At 40.0% G+C, this 23550-nt stretch overlaps 1 protein-coding gene and 1 pseudogene across 1 annotated transcript; one reads left to right on the forward strand and one right to left on the reverse strand.

Annotated features, from left to right (window-relative positions):
- The first annotated feature begins 4462 nt into the window (after positions 1-4462).
- On the forward strand, positions 4463-11520 carry LOC135633828 (ADP,ATP carrier protein 1, mitochondrial-like; annotated as a pseudogene).
- LOC135633558 (glycerophosphodiester phosphodiesterase GDPDL4-like) lies at positions 11336-21613 on the reverse strand. The gene is made up of 9 exons (XM_065143137.1): positions 21192-21613; positions 19334-19627; positions 16948-17063; positions 16334-16835; positions 14582-14617; positions 14203-14487; positions 12722-12861; positions 12000-12480; positions 11336-11849 (listed from the first exon to the last, which is right to left on the reverse strand). The coding sequence occupies exons 1-9, from the start codon at positions 21301-21303 to the stop codon at positions 11539-11541; spliced, it is 2277 nt and encodes a 758-aa protein (XP_064999209.1). The 5' UTR covers positions 21304-21613; the 3' UTR covers positions 11336-11538.
- Positions 21614-23550: the final 1937 nt, after the last annotated feature.

The following is a 23550-nucleotide window of genomic DNA, read 5'->3' on the forward strand; positions in this document are numbered from 1 at the left end:
CCGGTGACTGGGTCTCGTTTGCTCTCGGAGGCATGGGTTACCTTTCATTTCCTCATTTGAGTTCCCCTCTGATGGCGAAGGTCATGATGGAGACCCGAAACCTATTTCCTATGCAAGTCCCAATGAGAAAGCGCCTTCTGTGTTCCATCGTCAATTAGCTCGTGAGAAGATTGCGAATGGCTGATAGGAATTAGGTTAGTGTCCTGAAAGCAACGTAAGTTCTGTACTACGAGCCATGCATGTGATCACCTATGTTGTCCTTAACTCGAAGCAAAATCCATCGGTATTTGACCAAGCAGACCTATCTATCTTACTGTTGTTCGAATATGAGTCGTCGTACATCGATCGCAACCTTTTCCCAATCCTTGCGTCGAAATCTTTGCTGGATGCCAGAAGAAGACGTGCATGCGTGAGGCAACTTTTTGATAGCGAGAACTAATACAATATCTAAAACGCATGAACACGATTTTGTTTCTGAAAAGCTGCAAAACGTGAATCGAAATTCCAAGAAAAGACAAGGGTGGCTTCTGTTGTGGCTCACGTTTAGATGGGTGATGAGAGAGAGAGAGAGAGAGAGAGAGAGAGAGGAGCCTTAAATACTAATGATTCCAGAACTCGAGGTGCCGAAGACGAATGATGATGATAGAACACTAACACAATCTGGTTACTATGGAGGAGAGATATCATCCACCGGCCTGAATCCAGTTCACTGTAGACATGGCAGCACAGCGTGTTGTGATGGTAATAGTCAACAGTGACGCTATGAATAGGTTCAGCCAACTCTGACTTCGTTATAGGTGTACATGTACATACATATATCATGAACAGACAAGAAAACACTCTTCTAGATTGTGAATGAACATTATTGTTGATTAATCCTGGATGAGAAAGGAGAAAACTTGCCTTGTCTTTGATCCCACATGGAACTTTTTAGGTGCACAACGAAGACAATGTCACACAGATCAACGTACTATATATGCTAGTGAATTATTCGTTCCTCTGAAGATAGAGAATATGTATGTGAAGTACAGAAGGAAAAGCTAGCCGACCAGATCTCACGGCTAGAGTTGCAGCTTATGGACATGGTCTACTAATATCCAGAAGTCTGGTCCTCTTACAGCTAGCATACATTGAGCTTTGAAGAGTCTCTCTCTCTCTCTCTCTCTCTCTCTCTCTCTCTGTGATATCCATGTCCACAGTTACTGAGCTAGTTGAAACCAGGAGTACTGGTTGTTTCCTGACAGTAACCGGGTCCAGGAGCGGCCAAATGGAAACCTGATGCACCAAAGTGTCCACTGCACCAGATGATAAAGCTAGATAAATGCCAACAGTGGTTTTGGTGTCTTGTGCTGTAGGGTCTGGAGAAGAAGGCATAGTTCCAGGGTGACATTTCAGACCGACACACAAGGTTCAAGGTGTGCGTTGGCAGCGGATATGAATAGCGAGGGAATTGAAGTAGAATAGTAGCCGGAGGAGGGTTGAGGAGAGAGCTGAGCGTTGAGGTAAGCAATAATCATTGCTGCAATTAAATCACAGACAGAGTCCGATACATGTAGGCCGAATAGTTGGTGCAAGAAGAGAGTACAGGTACCCAATGTCTGATTCATTTATGGGACGCCATTAATGGAAGAGGAGTGATGATTCCAACTATACATAGATTGTGATCTGCTCTTTCTAATGTCAAGTTGGGGTGACATGCGTTAATTAAGAGGTACATATCTGCTTCTGAAGGAATCAAGTCGCTGCTCCAAGAAATGCTCCCTGGAAGGAAGGGGTGCAAGCACATTCACGGGTGTGGCAAGAGCCTCACAGATCTGTGGGGTAGCTCCTCATAAACCCTTCAACTCTCAGATGCTAGTCCACGGCATGCGCCTGGATCTGCACAAATGACAAAGCTTGCGTGCTCTGTGACAGAAGGCAGATTTTTGGAGCATCCCCTCCACTTCACACCGGATAGTCATTCTTGCTCAAAGACAAATCAGCGTCAAGTTACAAACAGCTACTTACTTAGGTTGCTGTTGGAGAGGAAGGGAGGTGGGGTGGGGAGAGGGTCCAAGCTGCCATGATTGGATGCATAATGAGCTATCAGGAACAATGAAGTGCACGGAGACATATACACATAATAGAATGAGAGAGTGCGTGAGAGAGAGAAACTTGTGGGTCTATGGAAAGGAATGTGTCTGCAGCCAGGTAGATTCCTTTCCTCTCCTACTATCTCCGGAATATTACACATCAATCACTCAAGTTATCGGAAAACCAAGTCTCTTCTTGCAGTTCTGTCATAACCCGATCAGACAAATACACACATGAAAAGAAAAGATGACGGAAATGCATATCCTGATAGGTGTCGAATACAGATTTTTTACGTCCAAGGCACTAAAATTCAACACTCGACTGATCCACTGATCCTCCATAATATTATTGCATCTGTCACTGGGATTGCAAAACATAATGACTTTCACGATAGAAAGAACAGCTTGCATATGCAGTAACAGTAGCATTAATTGCAGCGGCAACAGCAATATTAACAACAAAAGAAAATTCTTCCCAGTCGAACAACAACAGTAATAACATATACTAGTTAGAGATACCAGTCGCAAGTTTGATACTCAACATGTGCAGCAGGCAACGACATGATTGTAAAAGGAATATCTGCAGAAGAAGGGGGAAAAGAGGAAGATTATTGTTGCAGTGACCTACCTTACATGCAAGCACTTGCAAATGGGGGCAAGGGAAAAAGCAAGCATCACCCAACCTCTTTGCTTTTGCTTTTAAGCACTAATGATTCTAGGCTTTACTTTGGTTCAGGGTCACACTCTGAGATAAGTGGCTCACTTTGATTATGATAGACTAACTAGGAAAATATATCTTGCTCTTTATTACATGTAAGGATTGCATGAACTAAAATGGGGTGGTTTGAAGACATTTAAATACAGCTTTTTTTTTGGTAGTCCCAATAAATCTTCATTGTTAAAGCTATTGCAATTGTTCATTACTTGTTTCTCTCCAGGAAACTGTTTATTCCTTAGCTTTCTTTAATCAGAATCAAAGTTAAGTAGTCAGACACTTTTTTAGAAAAAGAAAAAGACAAGAATCTTGGTTATTTTTATGACAAGGATGGCTGCTTTTCTCACAATCTATTTTCCTTCAAAAAAAATCTCTTTAGCACTTGGAGTCAATGATGATTTCTGACAAGGTTAATATAGGGTTCTTCCTGTGGGTTTCTAGGTGTTGGGAATTCTGCAATTGATATAAGATGTAGCATGTAGGTCAAGTGGATAATCATATCTGTCCTTCATCTTTAGTTAGGTAGCTATGCTTCAAAGGCTTCTTCTGATCTCCCTACACAAGATTCTTCCAATTGGAACAACATCTAAATGCCTTCTCACCAAACTTGCAATATGAAGAAGAAGCATTCATTAGTGTCTTGTTAAAACCTGCAGTGACTCATCTACTTGAACTCGTTTCCAATTTTATGGATGCATGACCATCTAAATTCATGGTTTCTTTTCTCCTCTGGTGTTCCAAGCTGTGATGCAAAGATTATGGGAAATCGGCCTGCGTTTTCCATTAGTTGTGTTGTCTGAAAAATCAGCAGTTTCCGTACGTGGACTTGTTGTAAGATTGTGCTTGTCATTTCTCTTTCTGATGCATTCCTCGCAGTCCCAGCAGCGCAGACCGAAGGTTGCCCAAAGGGCACACCATGCATCTTAGGGAGTTTGACCACCGGGTTACTGCCATTCATTCCTCGGGAGGTCCATAGGAACTCAGCTCAACTTGATCACCACAAAGAGCGCAAGCAAAAGGATCACTCACCTCTGACTGTGTTGTGGCAAAGCTTCATCTGGCACTATAGCAAGAGCACATTTACGTGCCGATGTGCTCGATGCATCCATCTTCTCGGATCGAGAGAGACCGCCATGGGAATCAGTTAGTTCTCCTTGCAATCATGAGGGGGGGAGCTGTTGAGTGACATGACTGCTGTTTCAGTCGCAGCACAAATCGTACAGTTCATTCCGGGACTAAGCATCTGGAGAAGCGTCTGTTCTGATCTAATGGTAATCGGACAGCAGGACATGCTGTGGACCCAAAATTCTTTCCTTCGCCAAATGACTCTGCTCTTTACACAGCAGCGTTGCTTCCAACTGTCTCGTCCTTGCCACCAACAAGATGCTGGAACTAGTAATTGCTACTGCAAGTTCATATCAGCACTTCCCATGCCTGCAATAACTCAAGAAAGAGGGAGGGGATCATGCTCCTTCTGTAGCTAGTTTCCAGGACAGATTGCACTTTTCATTGTTCATACAAGAGGAATGAACCAATACAGATACATGCAAGCAGGTAATGAGTTGCAAAAGCTGTCCAAAAGACCAAAAATAAAAGGAAAAAGGTGAACTTTCTTGTAACTCTGTGCTTTTCTGATAGATGCGAAATTGTACATGTGGCCTGGGGCCTTTGTAACATGGGCATCGGTCGAGGAAGAGGTAATGTAACTCGTGGTTTTGATGCTGAGTTACGGCTCGCCTCCATCCATTCAAGATCAAAAGCTGCGAGTTCTCTGAGGAACAAAAACAAGTAAAGGAGGAATCTTTCGATTCCTACTCTTTCAGTCTCAAAGCATAACTGTCAGCTGACATGCCATCGGAAGCAGCTTTCTTCACGTCATTCTCAGCACCTCATCTCAGGTAGCTCTCCGTGTCCTCACCGATGCTTAAAAGCTTGGTTAAAAGGTGAAACCTTCCTTCCAGTCTGCCTCCGAGTTGACGCTACATCAGACCCGTGAGCCTTTAGGCTTCTCTGCAAGCTGGATTCCTTTTGTTTCTTTTTCTATTTCATTCGAGCAAGATCTGGAGTGGCTACAAGAAGCCCCAGAAGGAAAAAAAAAGTACAGAAAGGAGGGTGTACAAAGCAGGAGAGAACAGATGGAACTGAGACCAGGTGCTAATTACGAATCCCATGGTCAGGCAAACTTTTGAGGCTTGGGTGACCGATCCTTTTGTTGTCTGAATATTCAATTTCCAGGAGTGTTTTTCCATCTCTGTCTCTTTCAAAACCTCTCTACAAACCGGATTCCTACGCATTTTTGATCCTGCAGCGTACAGATCTTCTAACTCTATGCAACATCTTCGTAGCAATTCAAGTCTCAACCAACTCAAATCTCGTGCCAGGGGACCGACCAGCAACCATCATTGTGGCTTAACTTACAAGATAATGACCCCATAACGCATGCAAGATCTTGATGTCCTTAATCATTCACCAACAAGCAAACAAAGGAAATCATGGATATAGACAGTCGACAAGAATCAATGTATGGGGTAGTCACGAAGAAGTGGCTGAAGTCATACATGCCTTCTCTCTTCAGAAACAGGGGAGTTTGATTTTTCTTAAAATCATCGTTGTCACGCCGTCAGCATAACTGAAGCAAAATCTTCCTTTGCGACGCTCAGATACCATTAATGTGCTGACGATTCAACTCATCAAAGAAAGAAGAGAAAAATGCCACAAATTCAACATGCTTATCAGGAACTTTACGAGCCATTTCTGTTTATGGGCTAACGTGGCTTGGCACGACCAATAAATGTGGCCAATGAACAGAGAGGGCTTTACCTTAGCCCATGAAAGCTCAGGAACTAGCCACATACTCTGCTTCCTACCTCTCCCAGAACCACTTCCGCCACCGCCGCCCGGTCTTTCCAAAAGCCGCTTGTCGCGGTCTTTAGGAGGTGAGGACTGGTGTTGGGTTCTGCGGACATCACAAAGGTGACGCCTTTGGCAGGCCATAATGTCGTGTTTATGACTACTATATTTCAGACTGTAGATTTCACATAGGCAAATAAACAAGAAGCTAAAGAACAGGAGATCGTTGCACGAAGGTGTGCAGCGAGAATGATGCAATTCTGCCGAGTTTTGCTTCATTCATCGGATTCTCGTGTATACTAATTATCGCCAGTGAATTCTCAGATCTCGACGACCCAAACGCTGGTAGCATTTACTGTGGCTGGTTACAGACGAGGCGTCTTGGAATCGTCACACTGGTGATCACTTGTTCTTGAAGGCTCCGCCTCTTTCAACGCGCTTTATTGTTCTTCGTTTAGTTGCGAATTTAACCTCAGCCACCATCTTTTGTCTACCGACTCCATCTCTCTCACACCGCTGCTTCCGTTCATGACTAAGGCAACAATAGCAACGACGACGATAACCGACGAACTTGAAGAAGGTCGGAGACAATTGGTTGGCATTTTGACAGCATCGTGACCATCGAACTAAGTTCCGTCGTACACTTGTGGAGTCTTATACCTGTGTCGTGGTTGGCGAGGAAGCAGGGCACCGATGTGTGGGACCCACCCCCACTCCTCTCACAGTGTAGGAAAGACGGTCCCACTAGATCGGAACTTTACAAACTGAGTCGCCGACTCGCCTCCCCTGTGTAGGTGAAAGAGGCGGAGAGACCGCGGGAGGGAGGTCCAGACGCATTGACGCCTCCGAAGGTAATCTCCCCAAATCTTACACTACATCGTCGATTCCGTGGGTTTTTCATCCTCTTTCTTTTCGTCGATTCCTTAGCGGCGTCTTCTTTTATTTTTCTTTTTCTCATGCGAGCAATCGATCGTAGATGCAAGCATCTCTTCCTCTGATATCGATTGCCGAGATCATGTGTTTCTTCTTCAATTTCTTCTGTTTAGTCTATCTATTATCATTTGGGGTAGGTGTAGGTCTTGGATCCGAACAAAGATCCGCTGTCGACGGTAATCTTCCATGTTTTACATATAGATCTTTGTTACGGCCAATCCGGTCCCCCTTCTTCGGTACTGTGGATGTCTGAAAAGAAGAAAGGGAATTGAAAAGGGTGGGTTTCAATGTAGATCTGGGTTCAAAGGTCATTTCATGGTTTGTGACTCCATCGTGTCTCATCAGCTTTTGTGAATACCTTGAGATCGTAAAGTTGATGCTTTCCGTGCGGATCTCCTTAAAGAAGTTGAAGTTGTTAGGCTTGATAGTCCTGGCCTTGGGATCTCACAGCCAAAAAAATCTGTTGCAGCCACTGATCTGCGCGAAAAATTTCAATCGAACTTTCTGATGCATCTTGATTTCATTACACGTTGAATCTATCTCTCGACGGTAATAGGTAACTCATATTTGATATCTGGTCGATTTGTGGGACTACTATAAGGTGTTTTTTCACCCTTTTCGTCACACTCTCAGGCCCATGGACATCAATAAATCATGCTTATCTTATAAATATAAAGTTGTTAGGATTGCAAAATTGTTTCTTGATAAATCATGCTTGCATATTTACATAGAACTCATTGCTTTTTCGGTTGTTCATAATCCCTTGCGAGGTATTCCTAATCACAACACCAGAATATTTGGGAAGCGTTTTTTTATTTTTGACTGGATTAAATGGGAGAAATATATTGTCCTACCATGTTTTGGAAATATAATTTTCATGCTTTGTTATGCCTTATGTAATTCTGTGAAGGAACACTAAGAATTCTCCTCATTTTCTAAATAAAATGGTTGCTTTATATCAGTCCATATTTAATATGTCTCCATTATCAGTTACTGAAAAACTAAGATAGTTTTGTTGTCTAGGACTATTCATGTGCAAGCCATTGCCGATCAGGTCAATTACTCAACTGTCGTTCAGAAGGTCACCAGCCAATTCCATCTCGGATCACAGTTCTCTCAAGATTTACAGGCTAGAAACTACAATTTCTGTAGTGCCTCCTGCTATGAGAGCCACCTCACATCTGGAAATTATGTCAGTTGGGGGCTTCAGAAACAACTGATGCAGTTCTCTACTGGTACTTAGGATGTTCCTGTAGTCACAACTGTGTCTCCTGTTTTTGCCCAAGCACCTGCGGAGAAAGGGTTTGCAGGCTTTGCTATCAATTTCCTTATGGGTGGTGTTTCTGCTGCGGTTTCAAAGACTGCTGCTGCTGCTCCCATTGAACATGTGAAGCTAGTGATATAGAACCAGGATGAGAAGATTAAGACTGGTCGCCTTTCTGAACCTTACAAAGGAATTACAGACTGCTTTGCACGTACAATTAAGGATGAAGGGACTTTGTCATTATTGGAGAGGAAACACCGCTAATGTTATTCGTTACTTTCCCACTTAGGTGAGTTTTTCTACATGCATAGATGTCCTCTTGTATTTTAAATTCGGTAGAATGTTCACTAGAAAACCTGGTATAATGTAAATTTAGCGCCACCATGGATTGACAAAATGACACGCATGTGATTTCAAATCTGAGTGTAGAGCTAGGCTTATGACTGTATTTTCTGTATTCCTACTTCACCATGGATGTTTTAGTCATATAAGTTAACTCGAGTTTAGTCTGTATGATCAGAATCTGCTTCTGCTCTGCCTAGGTACATCTTGTTTTCTGTTTTTTACTGATCAAACTTAAGAGAAAACTTGGTTAAGTTTAGCAAAAGTGTATTATGAAAATTGATATACATTGTGTGACCACTTGACTATATGATTTATTTAGGATGAAATATCATTTTTCTGATTATCTGAAGTAAGGATTCAACTGATGGTGACACCTTTTCTTTTAGCCAGTGGATTGGCATGCATCATGCTGCTGGCATGGCACAGTAACCAGTGAAACCACAATAATGGGCTTGTCTATGGGAGGGGGGTGGTGGACAAGTGTAGTATATCTAATGATGTAGGTATATATTATCTAACCTGGCTCCAGCTTTCCCTCTTCTTCTTCCACCATACTACAGTCTTCGCAATGTGTCAGTGACATGGACCGACATGAGGAGGCAGAAAAGGAAACAAAGACTTGGGCCTCTGATTTATGGATTGTGAACCAGCATTCACTTCTTTCTCTTGGCCTTCTTCTCTGTCAATTGTCTCAGGCAACATGCAACAGAAACAAGAATGAAACTTCCATGTATGAAACCCAAAGAAAAGAAAAGACTTTATCTCTGTAATACAATGTGTCTTTCCTTTTTAGGATGTAATTGTGATTTTATGTTCTAAGTAAAAAAATGATCGGACCAGACCAGTGCGGTTCAATATTAAATGGCCCAGTTCTGATACTCATGATTTCGGGTTTTTGAAACCAAAGGGCTTGAGAATTCTCAGCTGATATGCTGACAACTCAATGAACTGTAGACTTTTACTGTAGATTGTCAGTATGATGGACAATAACAGCACCACGGACACCCATGTCTGTCGAAACTCTTGCTGCATGGATTGGGCTTTTTTTTGTACACTCTATATGATCTTCATATCTCTCAGTATCTCCATCAGCATTATAATGTATTGTGAACTTTTGGCACCAGTTAGTTGAGGTAACTATCGAAGAATTATTCTGCTGAATACCTTTTTCCTCTTCTGTATTCTAGATGTGACCCTTGGCACAATTGAATGTTTGAGATGAATCAGTTCATTATTAATGTGAGATGAGCCAAGAAATACTTGGCGACACTTCTATTTTATGAAGAAGAAAATATATGGTGGCCCCTCGGAATGTCAATGAACACTGCTTTTTTATGGTGTCAAATGACACAAAAGGAAATACATGGCATACCTCAGACAGTTGCAAAGTTGCATAAAGCCTTAGTTTTCCTAGTTTCTTTTTTCCCTCATAATGGTTATTAATTGTCATATCTGATGAACATATGTCATGTTATTCAGCCTTCAATCAGAAAGAGGAGCACATTGTTTGTGGAAGGACTTTATGCAATATAATATTAATTTATTAATAACTGTTGGATGCAATGTTTATAACTTTTGGATGTAACAATTTGATGTTATATGTGTCTTTTGTAAAAATGCTGTGTTTGCTTACCAAATCTTAATGCTTGTCAGGCACTGAACTTTGCATTCAATGATTACTTTAAGAGGATGTTTACTTTCAAGAAAGACAAAGATGGATACTGGAAATGGTTTGCAGGCAATCTTGCATCAGGTGGTGCTGCTGGTGCTTCTTTCTTGCTCTTTGTGTATTCTCTGGACTATACCCTGACACATTTGGCAAATGGTGCAAAAGCAGCAATGAAGGGAGGGGAAAGGCAATTTAATGGCCTTATAGATGACTATCGCAAGACCCTAAATTCAGAGGTATATTTTGGAATGTATGATTCTCTGAAGCCAGTACTCCTTACAGGGAAGCTGCAGGTTTGTTTTTCTTGCTCTATCAGCAAACTTACTCTATTGTGCTTTCTAGACAAATCTTGAGAGTAGCAAGTTCTCAGTTGATCAATTGGTTTTTTTTTCCTTGTAAATATCAAATTATAGTGAGTGGTCTTCAGTTGGGTTTTTGGCTATTTGCTGTCCTTGTTCTTTGAAGGACACAAGCATTTAACATTATCTGCTGCATCTGTCAACTTGGCCTTTTTTTGATTAGTATCTCATTCTGCAGAATGGTTGCAGGATAGTTTCTTTGCAAGCTTTGCCCTGCTGAATGGTGCTGGACTTGCATCCTATCCCATCCACTGTTAGGAGAAGAATGATGATGACCTCTGGAGAAGCTGTCAAGCATTAGAGCTCTTTCCATGTTTCAAGGGTGCGGGTGCTAATATTTTGAAGATTTTGAAGAACGAGGGTCCTAGGTCATTGTTCAAGGGTGCTGGTGCTAATATTCTCCGTGCAATCGCTGGTACTGGTGTGCTTGCTGGTTATGACAAGCTGCAGCTGCTCATCTTCGGAAAGAAGTTTGGCTCTGGTGGTGCCTAAAGATACACAATCAAATATCATAGGCGATGATAACAGGTATCGTTTTTTTTTCTCAGGAGACATGCATATGTTTTGCATGAAATTTGGGGATTTCAAATAATGTTCCAGATAGGAAGATTCTCACTGCATTTTTTTTTTTGTGGAGGCCTGTTCTCCGAAACTTTAATTATTGTCAAGTAGCTAGCAAGGCTCTGTGCACAAATGAAGAATGACTTGCACAGTACTCAACATACCTTTTCCGTTTGAGCAACATTAATTGTCAAAAGGTGAGATTAATCCCTGCTGTTGGGTTGCTTTCATGTCCATTGTTCTGTTCATTCAAATGATATTCTTTGTTTATTTTTTTGTAGAGGAAGGGTATAAATAGAGTTGTTCTGGCTGAGGAACAAAGGGCAGCTGAGAACGAGGATTCAATTTCATTTATTCAGATGGCTTAGAACGATGACAAAGCTCAATCGCACGAGGTTGCAATCCACATACAGGATAGTGTTTGCCACCAAGTAATAAATTATAACTTTTACTACAATCTACTTCCTGTGTGGATTTGTTTCTTTCTCCGGAAATGGATAGAAAACATTCTGCTGCCAAAATGTTAATTAGATTCTAGTCAAATCCATCAATTATGCGTGCTGCATATCCATGCAAACAGATGTTTTGTGTGAAATGAGGAAAAGGTTGTTCCAATTCACCTGCACAATGCTACATGCAAACAGATGTTACATGATAAGAGTAGATATGAGTAGAATGAACACAAGGATGAATCCCAAAAGTAGGATTAAGTCGAAAAGAAGAGCAACGGAAGCAGAATAATCACATCAGTAGCTGGGCTCCCCCATGACTCACACAAGCAGGTGTATAACAGATAGCATTACCATTGGAAGAGCAAGTAACAACGATGCGATCTGTTGTTGCCCACTCGAAGGTGAAGGTGCCTTTGGAGGTGCCGTTGGAGGAGGGGCCTCAGCTCCCACTGAACCCTTGGGTGTAACCTGTGGGAAAGGCGGCTCTACCACATCAGAGGCGTTCAGTACCGGCATCGGAGCCAGGGCTGGTGGCAGCGCGTCAGGAGCCATCAACGGTAACAGTTGGCCGGCTTTGATAGGAAGCATATAGTTGGGTTTCTTACTTCCCAACTTGCTACACGAATTTCCTGCACAATGTAGAGCACCATACAGTTTCAGTTCCTTCTAAAACCAAACCAAAGGCATGATAGGCAAAGCAGAAATAGAAATCATCAAAGATCTAAAGCTTTTATGACGTATGGTGGCGAACATGCTGAAGGTTGGTGCTGGATCCGTACTTTTGTAACGACTAGCTGTCCCTGGGAAGTCTGTGATGATCCCATCCACTCCGGCTTTGACAACATAGGCATTGATCTCAACGGTGCCATCTGAGAGGAAGTCCCATGGTTGAGACACAAACTCATTCCGAAGCACATAAACATACACGTCAAGGCCCGCAGCGTGCAACTTGGGGACCAGATCTGTTATTTCGGTTGTGAACAGATTGTTAACAGCATAAATGGATTCCTTTGGTAGTGCCACAGCATCAGCGAATGCTTCGATATCCTTTACCGAGGAAGCAATAGCATCACCAACGACCTCATCGATTTTGTAGACAAGCTTATACTTGGTTAGCTGCTTGAACTTCACCAGCACGGAGCTGTCAGTTGACTGAATCATTACTTCCGAAGCAGTTTTGTTTTTGCCCGCATCATTTAGAGCAGAAATGACAGCATCTACTACATCAATTCTTAATTGCTCAGCCATAAACACTGCATTCTGTAACCAAACAAAACAACGAATGCCCGGTAAGTCTCTAGCCAATCCTTGATTGAGATAGGACGCTGATTCCATCCTAAGTACCAGTGAAGATAACTAGGTGAAAAAAATTGGAAACTTTGAAGCTTGATCTATACCTCATTTGGTCTATAATGCCATGTAGTTTGTAATGATATTTTATATATTCATTTATTAGCTGAAACTTTGATGGTACATATCTGTGACATTAATTCATACTCACCTCTATGCCGATCAAAATTCCAGACAGAGACTTGTTGTTTGCCAATGCCAAAAAATCAGATAATTTTGTGAAATTTCCACTATTTATGTTTCGTGGATTCCGCTTCAAACCATACTCAGACATTGGCTGTGAGATTATTGCTGCAATATGCAAAATGTAAGTTTATTATTCATATTTCGTTGCTATGAAGAAGGAAGGAACAAGGTTGAGAGTCAAAACATGATACAAAAGCTTCAAATTAAAGATAAAGGTAGCAATACAATTCATGACACAACCAGAGATAAAAGAACAAAACGAAGAAAGGAGAACATTATAAGACTCAAAGCATTTGTAAGTACTCATAAACTAGTATCCATCTTGCCCTAGATGATAGTAAATGATAATAACTTCAGAAATAATTAAGGCATTACCTCTTCTCAATGTAGATATTTGAATCAGGACAGTTGTCATTACGCTAACTATTTATACGGTACAAGAATTGAGTAAATCAATGTTAAATTTATTAGCATTTGCAAGACTATTAAAAGATCTAGGATAAACTAATGAATGGAAATTAACATCTATGTGTCTCTTTGTAAAGCCCAAGGAGATATACGTCAAAGCCATGAGTAACCAGACAAAGGTTCATCACATTTTCTAATTCAGAAGAAGCTAATGTAACAGTAAACCAACATAATTCAACTTTAGCATCACTACCTATGTTTTGGATCATATGGATGCGTTCACAATGCTGAAAAAATAACCACAAGCTTTACTATATATGCACTCACAATTGTTTCTGTCTGAATTGACTATTCGGTGCAAAAAAAAATTTGCAGGAATTGGAAGAGGGGAAAATAAAAATCAAGCCGAAGCATGGGTCATAATAAGTTCACATCGATAGAATTACTCAGATTAAAGAAAGAAAATTTAGAATTAATTTATGCATGTAAATTCAGAATATTTGCATTCTAGTTTCCTTCTTTAAGATGAAATTTTGAATATGAAAGAAACGATCATGAATAATAACTAGCATTACCTACAGACTTGTATATGCAAAATCTTAAGAAGATAGGTGTATGCCTTTATCTTAAGAAGATACATGTATGCCTTTAATCATGAATGTTGCTGTCATCTTGTATTTCCTGATGATGTATGCCTTCAAACTAACTATACTACAATCAATTTTGAGAAAACTGAGGAGAGGGCTGGTTCTTTAATTTACATCATACAGGTCAATTATGCTGAGACTGGCACATGTCATGCTTTAAGAGGAATTCCTCCATATAACAACAATCACAAGTACCTTGATGACTCAAAAAGTGAAGGAAATTAAAGACTATCAGAACTAAATGTGTGCATATCTGCCTAGGGAAGAAATAGAAATTGCTGAAGTACAAACAAATGTGATTCCTAAAAATCAAGCTATCAAATTGTATTGCAACTCTTTAGTTCTGTAAGTCACTGTTAAAATGTAAGAGGAGGAAGAGATAACTACTCACGTTTCAACTTTTGAATTTCATTCCATGTGAGATTGAATGTAAATATGCCAGCAGTACTCTTAAGTTTAGGTATATCGGAAAGCCGAGATTTATAGGGTGACTTTGTGACTGTAGTATCCTCTATGAGATCTACTGAACTCATGCATATGAGAATTTTATCTTGTGTTACTTGAACAGGACAATCGATTACATCTGCACCATCTTCAACTGCTTTATTGTAAGCCAGATCAGTGCAGTCTGGATAGTCTCCACTGGCTCCATTGTTTGAGATGATTAATGGTTTTCCTGAAGTACAGAAGGAAAATAAAAGATTGAGAAGATCCACCATAAGTGGCAGTTGTACCTAAGGCAAATATGTTCTAGAAGTAAGTCAGCATACCATCAACCCTGCTTTTATTTAACCGAGAAAAACAACCTGCAAGAGGTAATAACTATGTTAATAAATACATACAGTGTCGAAATGACCATACAGTAGAAGATAAGTCTCTGATGAGAAGCAGATATCAGATTATAGTAGGTGTATGCACTTGTTCGCAACCGGAAAAGTTATTTCATACAATATCAGGATTTATGGGCACAAATTTCTGCAAACATACATCCAAGGAGAAGCCTAATTATATTCGATTGGTTTCATTTGCTTATGGAGTTCACAAAACAAGCAATATAGAAAATACTTTATCAGTGGAATAGATAATAGACAGTGCTGTAATTAGTTCTCAGTTGACTTCCATTTCTAAGCGTCAAAATAGAAGCCTTTGATCTCCAGTGCTGTTAGTTCAAGTCAGACAAATTCACGACAAGCTAAAGTTACAATTTCCTGATTCTGACATTGGTGATTAATGGTACACAGCAAGGTTCGCACTACTGTATCATACCGGTATTTCGACCTGGGCTCGGTACCAGTACGGTACGGTACGATATATCGAACGGTACACCTAGGTGTGCCGAGTATTGTAGCACTTTAGAAGTGCTACAGTGCACTCGGACCGGTAACAGACGGTCCGCGTACCGGCAACTGATCGAACCGGTACGTACCGCTCATACCGGATGGTACAGTTCAGTACTGCAGACCCTGGTACACAGTACATGCACTTGAACCATAAACTTTTTATGTTCTAATTCTCCATCCAGGTAAAATCCGAGTCACATCATGGGGAGAGACTTTGCCCCTGACAATTACCTTCGATTCAATCAACTGTGAACATTTGAAACTTCTTCCTGTTCAATAGTTTCTCTTTGACTACGTCCCTTTCCACAGACAACCAGTGTAACTGCAAATAGGAAAGTAGCATCTAACTTCCAAATGGCTCAGCCTGAGGGGACTTTGCCATCGACATTTTTCACATGTACCTCTCAATGATAGATGCAGGAAAGTAACCCTGAAATCATGATCATAGGCATGAACAATGGAATCAATGGTATTTGTGTCAACATCATTGATCCCAACAGTAACAAATTGTTATTTCTTGATGGAAGGAGTAATTTTCTCATTTGACAGGAAGCGGAGGAATATTTTGAAATAGATTGTGTGTATCTTGTTTTTGTTTGGAACTGAACATTGTTCGAAGAGGTAGTATACCAATTAATCCCACTTGAATCCAATAGTGATATTTCCATTTATTATGACATTATGTTTACTCCAAGTGTCAGACATTACAACTACTTGTTGTTGTTGTATTTAACATTATGGTTATCTACACATTTACTGCATCTAGAATTAAATTCCATATAGACTATGTTCCTGGACAGCCAAATCTTATAATAGAAATTAATCCTTATCCACAGGACAAGCCACAGTATATGTAAAAGGATTAGGATTGTTCGGTGGTCCGACTAACTTGAAGATGGTCTTTACTTTTATACCTAAAGTGAAGCTGAAGCAACAGATAATTTGTACCATTAATTCTTCTATATTAACAAGCAATTTTTGTGATATCTGTTTAACTAATCAGAAGTCAGTCAGTGCCAATAAGAACACCTAGATCAAACTATGATCACAGGACATACATGACAGCTTACAGTAAAAGGCATGACAATACTTTTAACTTCAGAGGGGAGACAGAAGATGATTTTCTGTAAAGCAGTACTTATTTGATGATTTCTTCAGGTTGAAAGAAAGAAAAAAGGTTACCTATTGCCTCTGAGGGAGTTATAGGGAAGTCTGTCACCACCCCATCAACTGAGAATAAACCATTGTCGATAAAAGACAGACACTCAGTTAGTGGATCATAGCTATAGTTGTAGCTGAAAAGGTTATCGTTTGCAAAATCTGCTGCATAGATCTCCAACCCAGCTTTATGAGCATCGGTGACAATAGATGTGTAGGGTAACAAATAATTGTCAGGTGTAACTGGCCAAATGTAACTCTTTGGTACAAGAATTCCAGAAGCAAAGGTCCTAATCAACTTGAGATTATTCAACAGTAAACGATATGTTCGATTCGTAGAGGGTTCTTTAATGCCTTTGTCAAGAAAGCGGAAAATGAGCTTTGTCTTGGTGTTGGTAAAACTTGGTGCTATCCTCCTAAGGAAAGCTAACTCTGGCGAGGACAGATAGTTCACAGTGACGCGCTTTGTTAGAGAAAGTACGTAGTTACTCATGCTCAAATTATGCTGGGTATAGAAAGCATCATGCTGCATAAAGGAATATCCAAAACCAAAGAAGTTAGGTGGATTCATATAACTATTTGCGAACTTCTAAATATTGACAGACAAACAAACTCCACCAACAATAAAGTACGCCTACCTGTATATTTAACCAAAGGGAAGAAGGCTGAACTTGTGTCACCACATCATCTACAGAAAGTATGGGTAATCCAGCAGAGTCGAATCTGTATGTTCGAGAATAAATTGCTTGTGTCACTGCTCAAGATGTAACAAATGATTAGTATATGATTGATCATAAATATAAAACAAAATGTATATTTTGTTATTGTCTAATCTTTATTTGAAAGAACACTTTCTATTAGGAAATAAACTATTACAGTTTAATTCAAATAATGTAATACTATTTCTTTTCTATGCAAAGGTAAATTAAAATTAAAATTGTCTAATAAGAGGGCTAATGATTTTGGATACCAAAATTAAAATTTGTCCACGAATATATTTTGAAATGCAAAGGTATTAAGGACATCCGAATATTTGGCATTACTCATTATCATGTCAGTAAGGTACATGATAAAGGAGGAGAAAGCAAGGTTCACAGGATCACCTCCTGGACTCTCCCATGAGCATGTTAAAATGGTTCCCCACCTGAGGAAATGAACCATTTGGTGGCAATGGTTAGACAATGGGTTCATCAACAGCTGAACACCACTGAAATCCTTAAAATAATTAATACTCCTATTTTGAATACAGGATCCAACTATCTAATACTATCACATTGCTCTCTAAAATTTCTACAACAGTAAATTATTGTGTACTTGATGCCTCGGCAACAGAGCATCTAAAGAACATGGGCTGCAAAGTCATCCTGGATGGTGGTTGAAATACACAAGAATCCGGAACAAAAATACTAAAAGATGACAAGATATATCATAAGGCATGTAAAAGATGAATTTAGCAACTAGGAACCACCGAGATTGATGCAGCATGGTGTAATGTAGATATAGATTAAATTCAGGTTGAGTTTATGTTCCTGTTCTAGTGGGATTAATTTCTACAAAAAGGACTACTAGTGAATAGTTTGTGTTTAAAAACAAGAGAGAAGGTAGATCAGGCTTTTCTCCACATTCCCGAGGATATGCCCCTCTCTTTGCTATTCTCACTATCTTTTGTTACTCTCTGATCTCTCCTCTATTCTCATATTACTTGCAGTGAATCTCAGGTTCTTTGTCTTTTTCACAATAAACATAGATCTATTGGTCACACTTATTCAGATTCTACACCAAACACTGTTGCTAGATTACAATAGATTGCTACAAGTTTGCTTCTACTTATTTTATTGCGGCAAAATCTAAATCTAGTAATCTTATGTGAAGTTCTTTCCTTGTAGAGATCTGAGCAATTCCAGAAGCCCATATCAGACAGATAATGACAGATATGGCATGACATGCTTGGTATTTCTCAACATATTACTGCCTTAGCATCACTGCCTAATCTCTCAATCAGTCCTGTCTTAATAATCAGTAGAGAAATTAACCTACTTTCTATATTGGAAACCCACTGGAAAATTCTTAATGACAAGTTGGGTAATTTAAATTTTATGGTAATCAACATCCGTAGAGAGTTAGACATTCTCCAGCATCCTGCTGTGCTGTGCTGTGCTTCTCTACTTCCTATGCAGAACAAGATCCTAAAGAAGAGTTGGTTGTTGAAGAATCCATAAAAGGATATAAATCAACAGCAGACTGATGAAGAAGTTCTACAGCACAAGAAAGATGAAGAACAATCAACTGACGCCAAGCCACAATTGGGGCAGACCATCACTAGGGACAAAAGATCTCTCTCCTTGTTGATCAGACGATGATATGAGATGAATCAGGGCACCCTGAACAAATTGTACATGACTAGTTGATGATTGATCAAACTAATTGTTGGTAGGCAGTGGATTTTGTCATATTGCAGGGTGACTAGATCAGAAATTGCCAAAAATCTTCTGTATCAAATTACATGTGGATTTTTATCCTTGCTTATGTTGTTTTTCTGGTAAATTGTGATTGGTAAAGGATCTCCAATTTTGCTTCGTCATGGCACTGTAAGAAATTCCCAAAAAGAAATAAAGTTTGCCCGGAAGTCTTGCAGAAGAATGTGTATCTTATGACTGAAAGAAGAAGTGCAGAGGCTTTCTTCTATAGTTTTCACTATCTACTCTCGAACTATAGTCTCCCTCTAATATAGTATCTGCTACCAAATTCAGATTGTTTATCTTCATTGACATTAAATTTAATCTGCTTGACAATATTTAATGAGCTCCTGCAGCATTTGGTATTGTTGGGATCCTCAAACCTATTTAAAATATTAATGATTTAACCATTGGAGGACAACAGGGCCAAACAGGAAAAAATGAAAAATGTGACCAATGGCTAAGCAAGGGCAACATAGCAAGTTTGCAAACTTTTGACTGTACAGAAAAATTACCTTTGACTAATATAGAAAAACACAACTCTAAAATCATCATCTTTTATACTTACAAGTAACCGGTGCTAAATCACTAATGCTATAGTCCACAGAGAACCAGCCTGATGTTTTCACACCATTAACCACGTAAGTCTTCTTCCCCATACCAAAGTAATATTGGATGGTGGTGCAATTGTCTAACTTTATGTCTGGAAGACAAATTCCAACGCTATCTTTTGTCAGCCGCACATCACACCATAAAGTGGTACCATTTGCACTGGTACCTGAGACAGAACTGTAGGCATAGGAACTGGAATCAGGAAACAATCCTGAGAAGCCTCCCTTAGCTATTATTGCGGGGGAGTTACCTGTAATATAATAACAATTGTAGCCTTCAGGATGGTGCAGAAAATTATAAGGCATAGAACATCATAGATAAAACTGTAATTCAATGCCTTTCAATAAAAAAGAAACTATAAGTTATACTTGGAGAATATAAACAAGGTAAATGAATTGCAGAGAACAAAATTCCATCAAGAATTGTGTAAGCAGGAATGCTGATAAAACAGAGATATACAAGACTAAACCTGATACCACATGCAATTCGTTTGAAATCACTTTGTCACACAGAAACAAATAACTATGATGAGTCATTTCCAAAGAGAATGACGCAAAGCAATTTATGAAAGATCCCATGTTTATGCATATACCTCCTTGAAACTTTTTCCTGGACAAGGCCATTTTCACCAATATACTATATTTTGATCATCAATTTTCTGCAAGCATAGATCATATTTCACTATGTATTGGACCCTATACTTTTTCAGCCATCAACAGTCCAAATTGAAGGCAACATCCTCAACATGTTAATCTTTCAAACTTAATTTCTTAGTATCCATGCATGATCTCAAATTCTCAATCACTCTTTGATATGGCTAAACAATTATGATAACCATATACAATCCTCACAAATTTGTGCAAAGTACACATTAAATATTGGCAGAAACTGATTGGATTCTCATATTAGACTCATCGAATCATGAATATTCTGGAGGTTGTAGACCATAGTGCATGTGCAAAGATAATTGCTACTCGCTCAATAGTGTTTCTTAAGTATAATTCTAAGCTTTGCAAGATTCACCGATCAGTACTAGTACTTGACTGAAATTCTCTTTGGATCTTCGTCCATACCTCCTAATTGGCAAAGGTAAAGGAAATATTAGCAGCTAGAGACAAAATATAAAGTACCAAGTACCCCAATCGGCATTCGGGGTGATCAATTGAAATGTCATAGATATGTTTATATATCCCCAGTTAAGCAAACAACCACCTAAAATCTTGGTTGAGCATCTAGGAAATAAAAAGAACTCAGAATAATTTTAGGTTAAAAACTATCTTTCAAATTTGAAAACAGCATCAGACTCTGCAAAACTTTAGATTTCTGATAAGCTCCAAAATTTTTTATCCCGTTAAATTCCTAGAAGAAGCTTCCTGTTATCGAACTTGATACAAAATCTTATAAACACGAATCACCAGCTTTACATGAAGATGAAATGTCTGGAGCAAATACCAAGTGAAAACAGAACTAACAAAGAACAAAAGATGCAGCTCCAAGCCACCCAGTAGCTATTTACAGGACAAGAATTTGGAGGGGATCCACCTTAAACATGGCATTTATTTTCCAAAAATACTAATTTCCAGATTAAAAAAAGGATGAAATGTTTCAAGAAAGAGAGCGAAACAAAAAATAAAGCCTTTTTTTATTTTTATTTTTCTAGGAACAATATTGATGTGGATAAAAACGAAACAGAACGTTCCCCGAACGCCGCCACCTGAAATCAAGCCCACCCAAGAACCCAGATGGCAAGCTCCTACCTTTCTTTACCAATAACCAAGAAGAAAGAAAGAGTAGGAATGAGAAAGAGAGGGTACCGCTCAGCGTCCGCCAAGCCGATGAAGTCTGGGCAGTGGTGAGACCCAACTGCAGCCACAGGAAAGCCAGGAGGAAGGAGGAGACGTCCCCTCCGTGGATCCTCTTCCCCATTGCCCCCAAGCAAGAACAAATCCAAGTCGAGCTCGCACCCACGCGATAAGAGACCGAACCGGGGCTGGCTTCTCCTCCACAACGGAAGAATCAACAACTGCAACGGTGGTGGCACGTGGAAGGGCGCAGGAGGAGATAGGGAGCGAACGGCGGCGAGGACGCGAGTGGTGATATGTGATTATATATTAGGATGTAGCATCGGCCAAGTCGGTCTTCCCTCTGGTAGAAAGTTTCAACCTTTCCTTTGTTTGATTCTTCCTTATAAATATATGATTTAAATTCCATTGTATTATCTACCGCCTACATTCGTTCATCGCCATTCCGCATCAAAGTCGAAACCTTGTGCTTCCTTTTCCTCTGTATTCATATGTATAAAGTCTCTTCTGAGTCGGACATTAGCACAAGTGGCGAAGGGATGATTGCGACTGGCGGCGGAGGATTGGAACTCAACCATGGCAGGACAAAGACAGCTCGGTGTTCGACTATCGGACACACAGACTTGTTCATATCCGATATCCTGCTTAGAGAGAGAGAGAGAGAGAGAGGGGGGGTGTTGCTCCTGGTGCTTCCGGCTCTGGTATAAGGAACCAGGACAGGTGACGTGACGTGTTCGAAGTGAATGGAAGAAGGGTGAGAGAGGCTTGATTCCCACGAATATGGATCCAATGGGCTGTGAATGACTTGGAAATCTTAATCGTAAGGAGTGTGTTTTGTCACTATATAATTGCTGTTGGAGAGTCTGCGTCTGGTGTTTGATGAACTGTTGCTGCTGTAATATCAACTTCGGTTTACATTAGATTTTGATGTGTTTTGGTGTGTTCTTTTTGAACCGATCTAATTCTCTTGACGCCTGTTGTATCCATCTCAAGTCAAGTCTTCCTGTGTTCTTGTTGAACCGGTCCAAATTTTATCTCTTCACACCTGTTGGGTCCATCTCAAGTCAAGTCTTCCTGTCTTTATTTCTAGGATATCTTCTGTGGTCTATTCAAGAAGGAAGCACGCGTGATGGCGTGTTGGTCTGTTCCCAGTTGAATTAGTCTAAGCTTTATTTGTATGCACTCATCGACACGAACACAGTTCATCATTTTAGAGCCAGACCGGTCTGTCTTTGCTTTTGCTCTGGAGGTAGCAATCCAAGCCACAATTTAACACCCTGTTCCACAAAAGAAGAGGTTGTTCTCATGGATCATCGATCGAGATTTTTATTTCCCCTCCATGGAGGGTCACTCAACCAAGCACTTTGGTTGCCTGTCAAGATTGAGGTTCTTTGCATCATGGACAAAATGATTGATATTGACGCAAATGCAAATCGACGTCAGAGTAACATCAATTCAAGTATTATCGCCAATTTTTTTTCTCATTTCTCATCATCACTCTTCCTTCTCTTCGTAAAAGTCATAGATGTCCCTCAAACTTCATCTTCAAAATTTTATCTCGTTCATCTTTCAGAATATTCTCGAGATCTATCATAATCATTATTAAACCGTCATCACTATTGCAATCGTCAATCGTCATTCGTCATCACTATAATATCGATAAGGTCAATCATAACATCAGTCTCTTTGACCATCGTCATAACAATCATCTATAGCCCTCAACGATATTATCGTTCATCACTAAAAAGTTTTACTTAGAATATAACAAAAAATATATTTAAAATTATTTTTTTATCAATTATTTTTATATAATTTTTATATGTATTATATGTTATATAATATTTCATAACTATATAAATTAATCTGCGTGAAATAACTCTGCATTTAATATTCTATAACAAACAGCATTCCCACAAGTGCGTGAGCTAAATATCCGCCATGGTCGTCTTGTTCCGGTCGTGCCCAGCTGGGCAGCGCCGGAACATGACATAGAACTAAACTCGCATAGGAAGAAGAAAGATCAGAATTCATGCCACCGGAGAAATAACCTTTCCGTTCACTCATGATTCAAAGTGCCAGCACCAGTACGCAATCTTCTGGGTCACATTACAAAAAGGAGTGGTCTCCACAACCTGATAGTGTTCACCAATTCTAAGTCGCACCGGTCATCGCCCCCACATAGAAGGAAAGCCACATCTGTCATATCAGCTGGTGGTTGGCGCCATCTCTGAGGCTCCCGTGGCCACACCCAGCATGGTGGGGAAGGAGGACCTGTACCTGACGTCCACGTGGGTCCCGACCATGGTTGGCCTCTCGCGCTCTCTTCCGGTTCAGGCGAGAGAAGAAGCTGGCGCTCGACCGAATGCCGCAT

Source organism: Musa acuminata, chromosome BXJ3-3 (assembly GCF_036884655.1).
Source record: "Musa acuminata AAA Group cultivar baxijiao chromosome BXJ3-3, Cavendish_Baxijiao_AAA, whole genome shotgun sequence".
NCBI lineage: Eukaryota > Viridiplantae > Streptophyta > Magnoliopsida > Zingiberales > Musaceae > Musa > Musa acuminata.

Coding starts and splice junctions, on each gene's coding strand:
- LOC135633558 (XM_065143137.1), bottom strand. CDS start 21,303: ATGGGGAAGAGGATCCACGGAGGGGACGTCTCCTCCTTCCTCCTGGCT. Junction 17,064..19,333: donor TGATTTAGCACCGGTTACTT/GTAAGTATAAAA, acceptor CATCTTGAGCAG/TGACACAAGCAATTTATTCT. Junction 14,488..14,581: donor AAATAAAAGCAGGGTTGATG/GTATGCTGACTT, acceptor TCTGTACTTCAG/GAAAACCATTAATCATCTCA.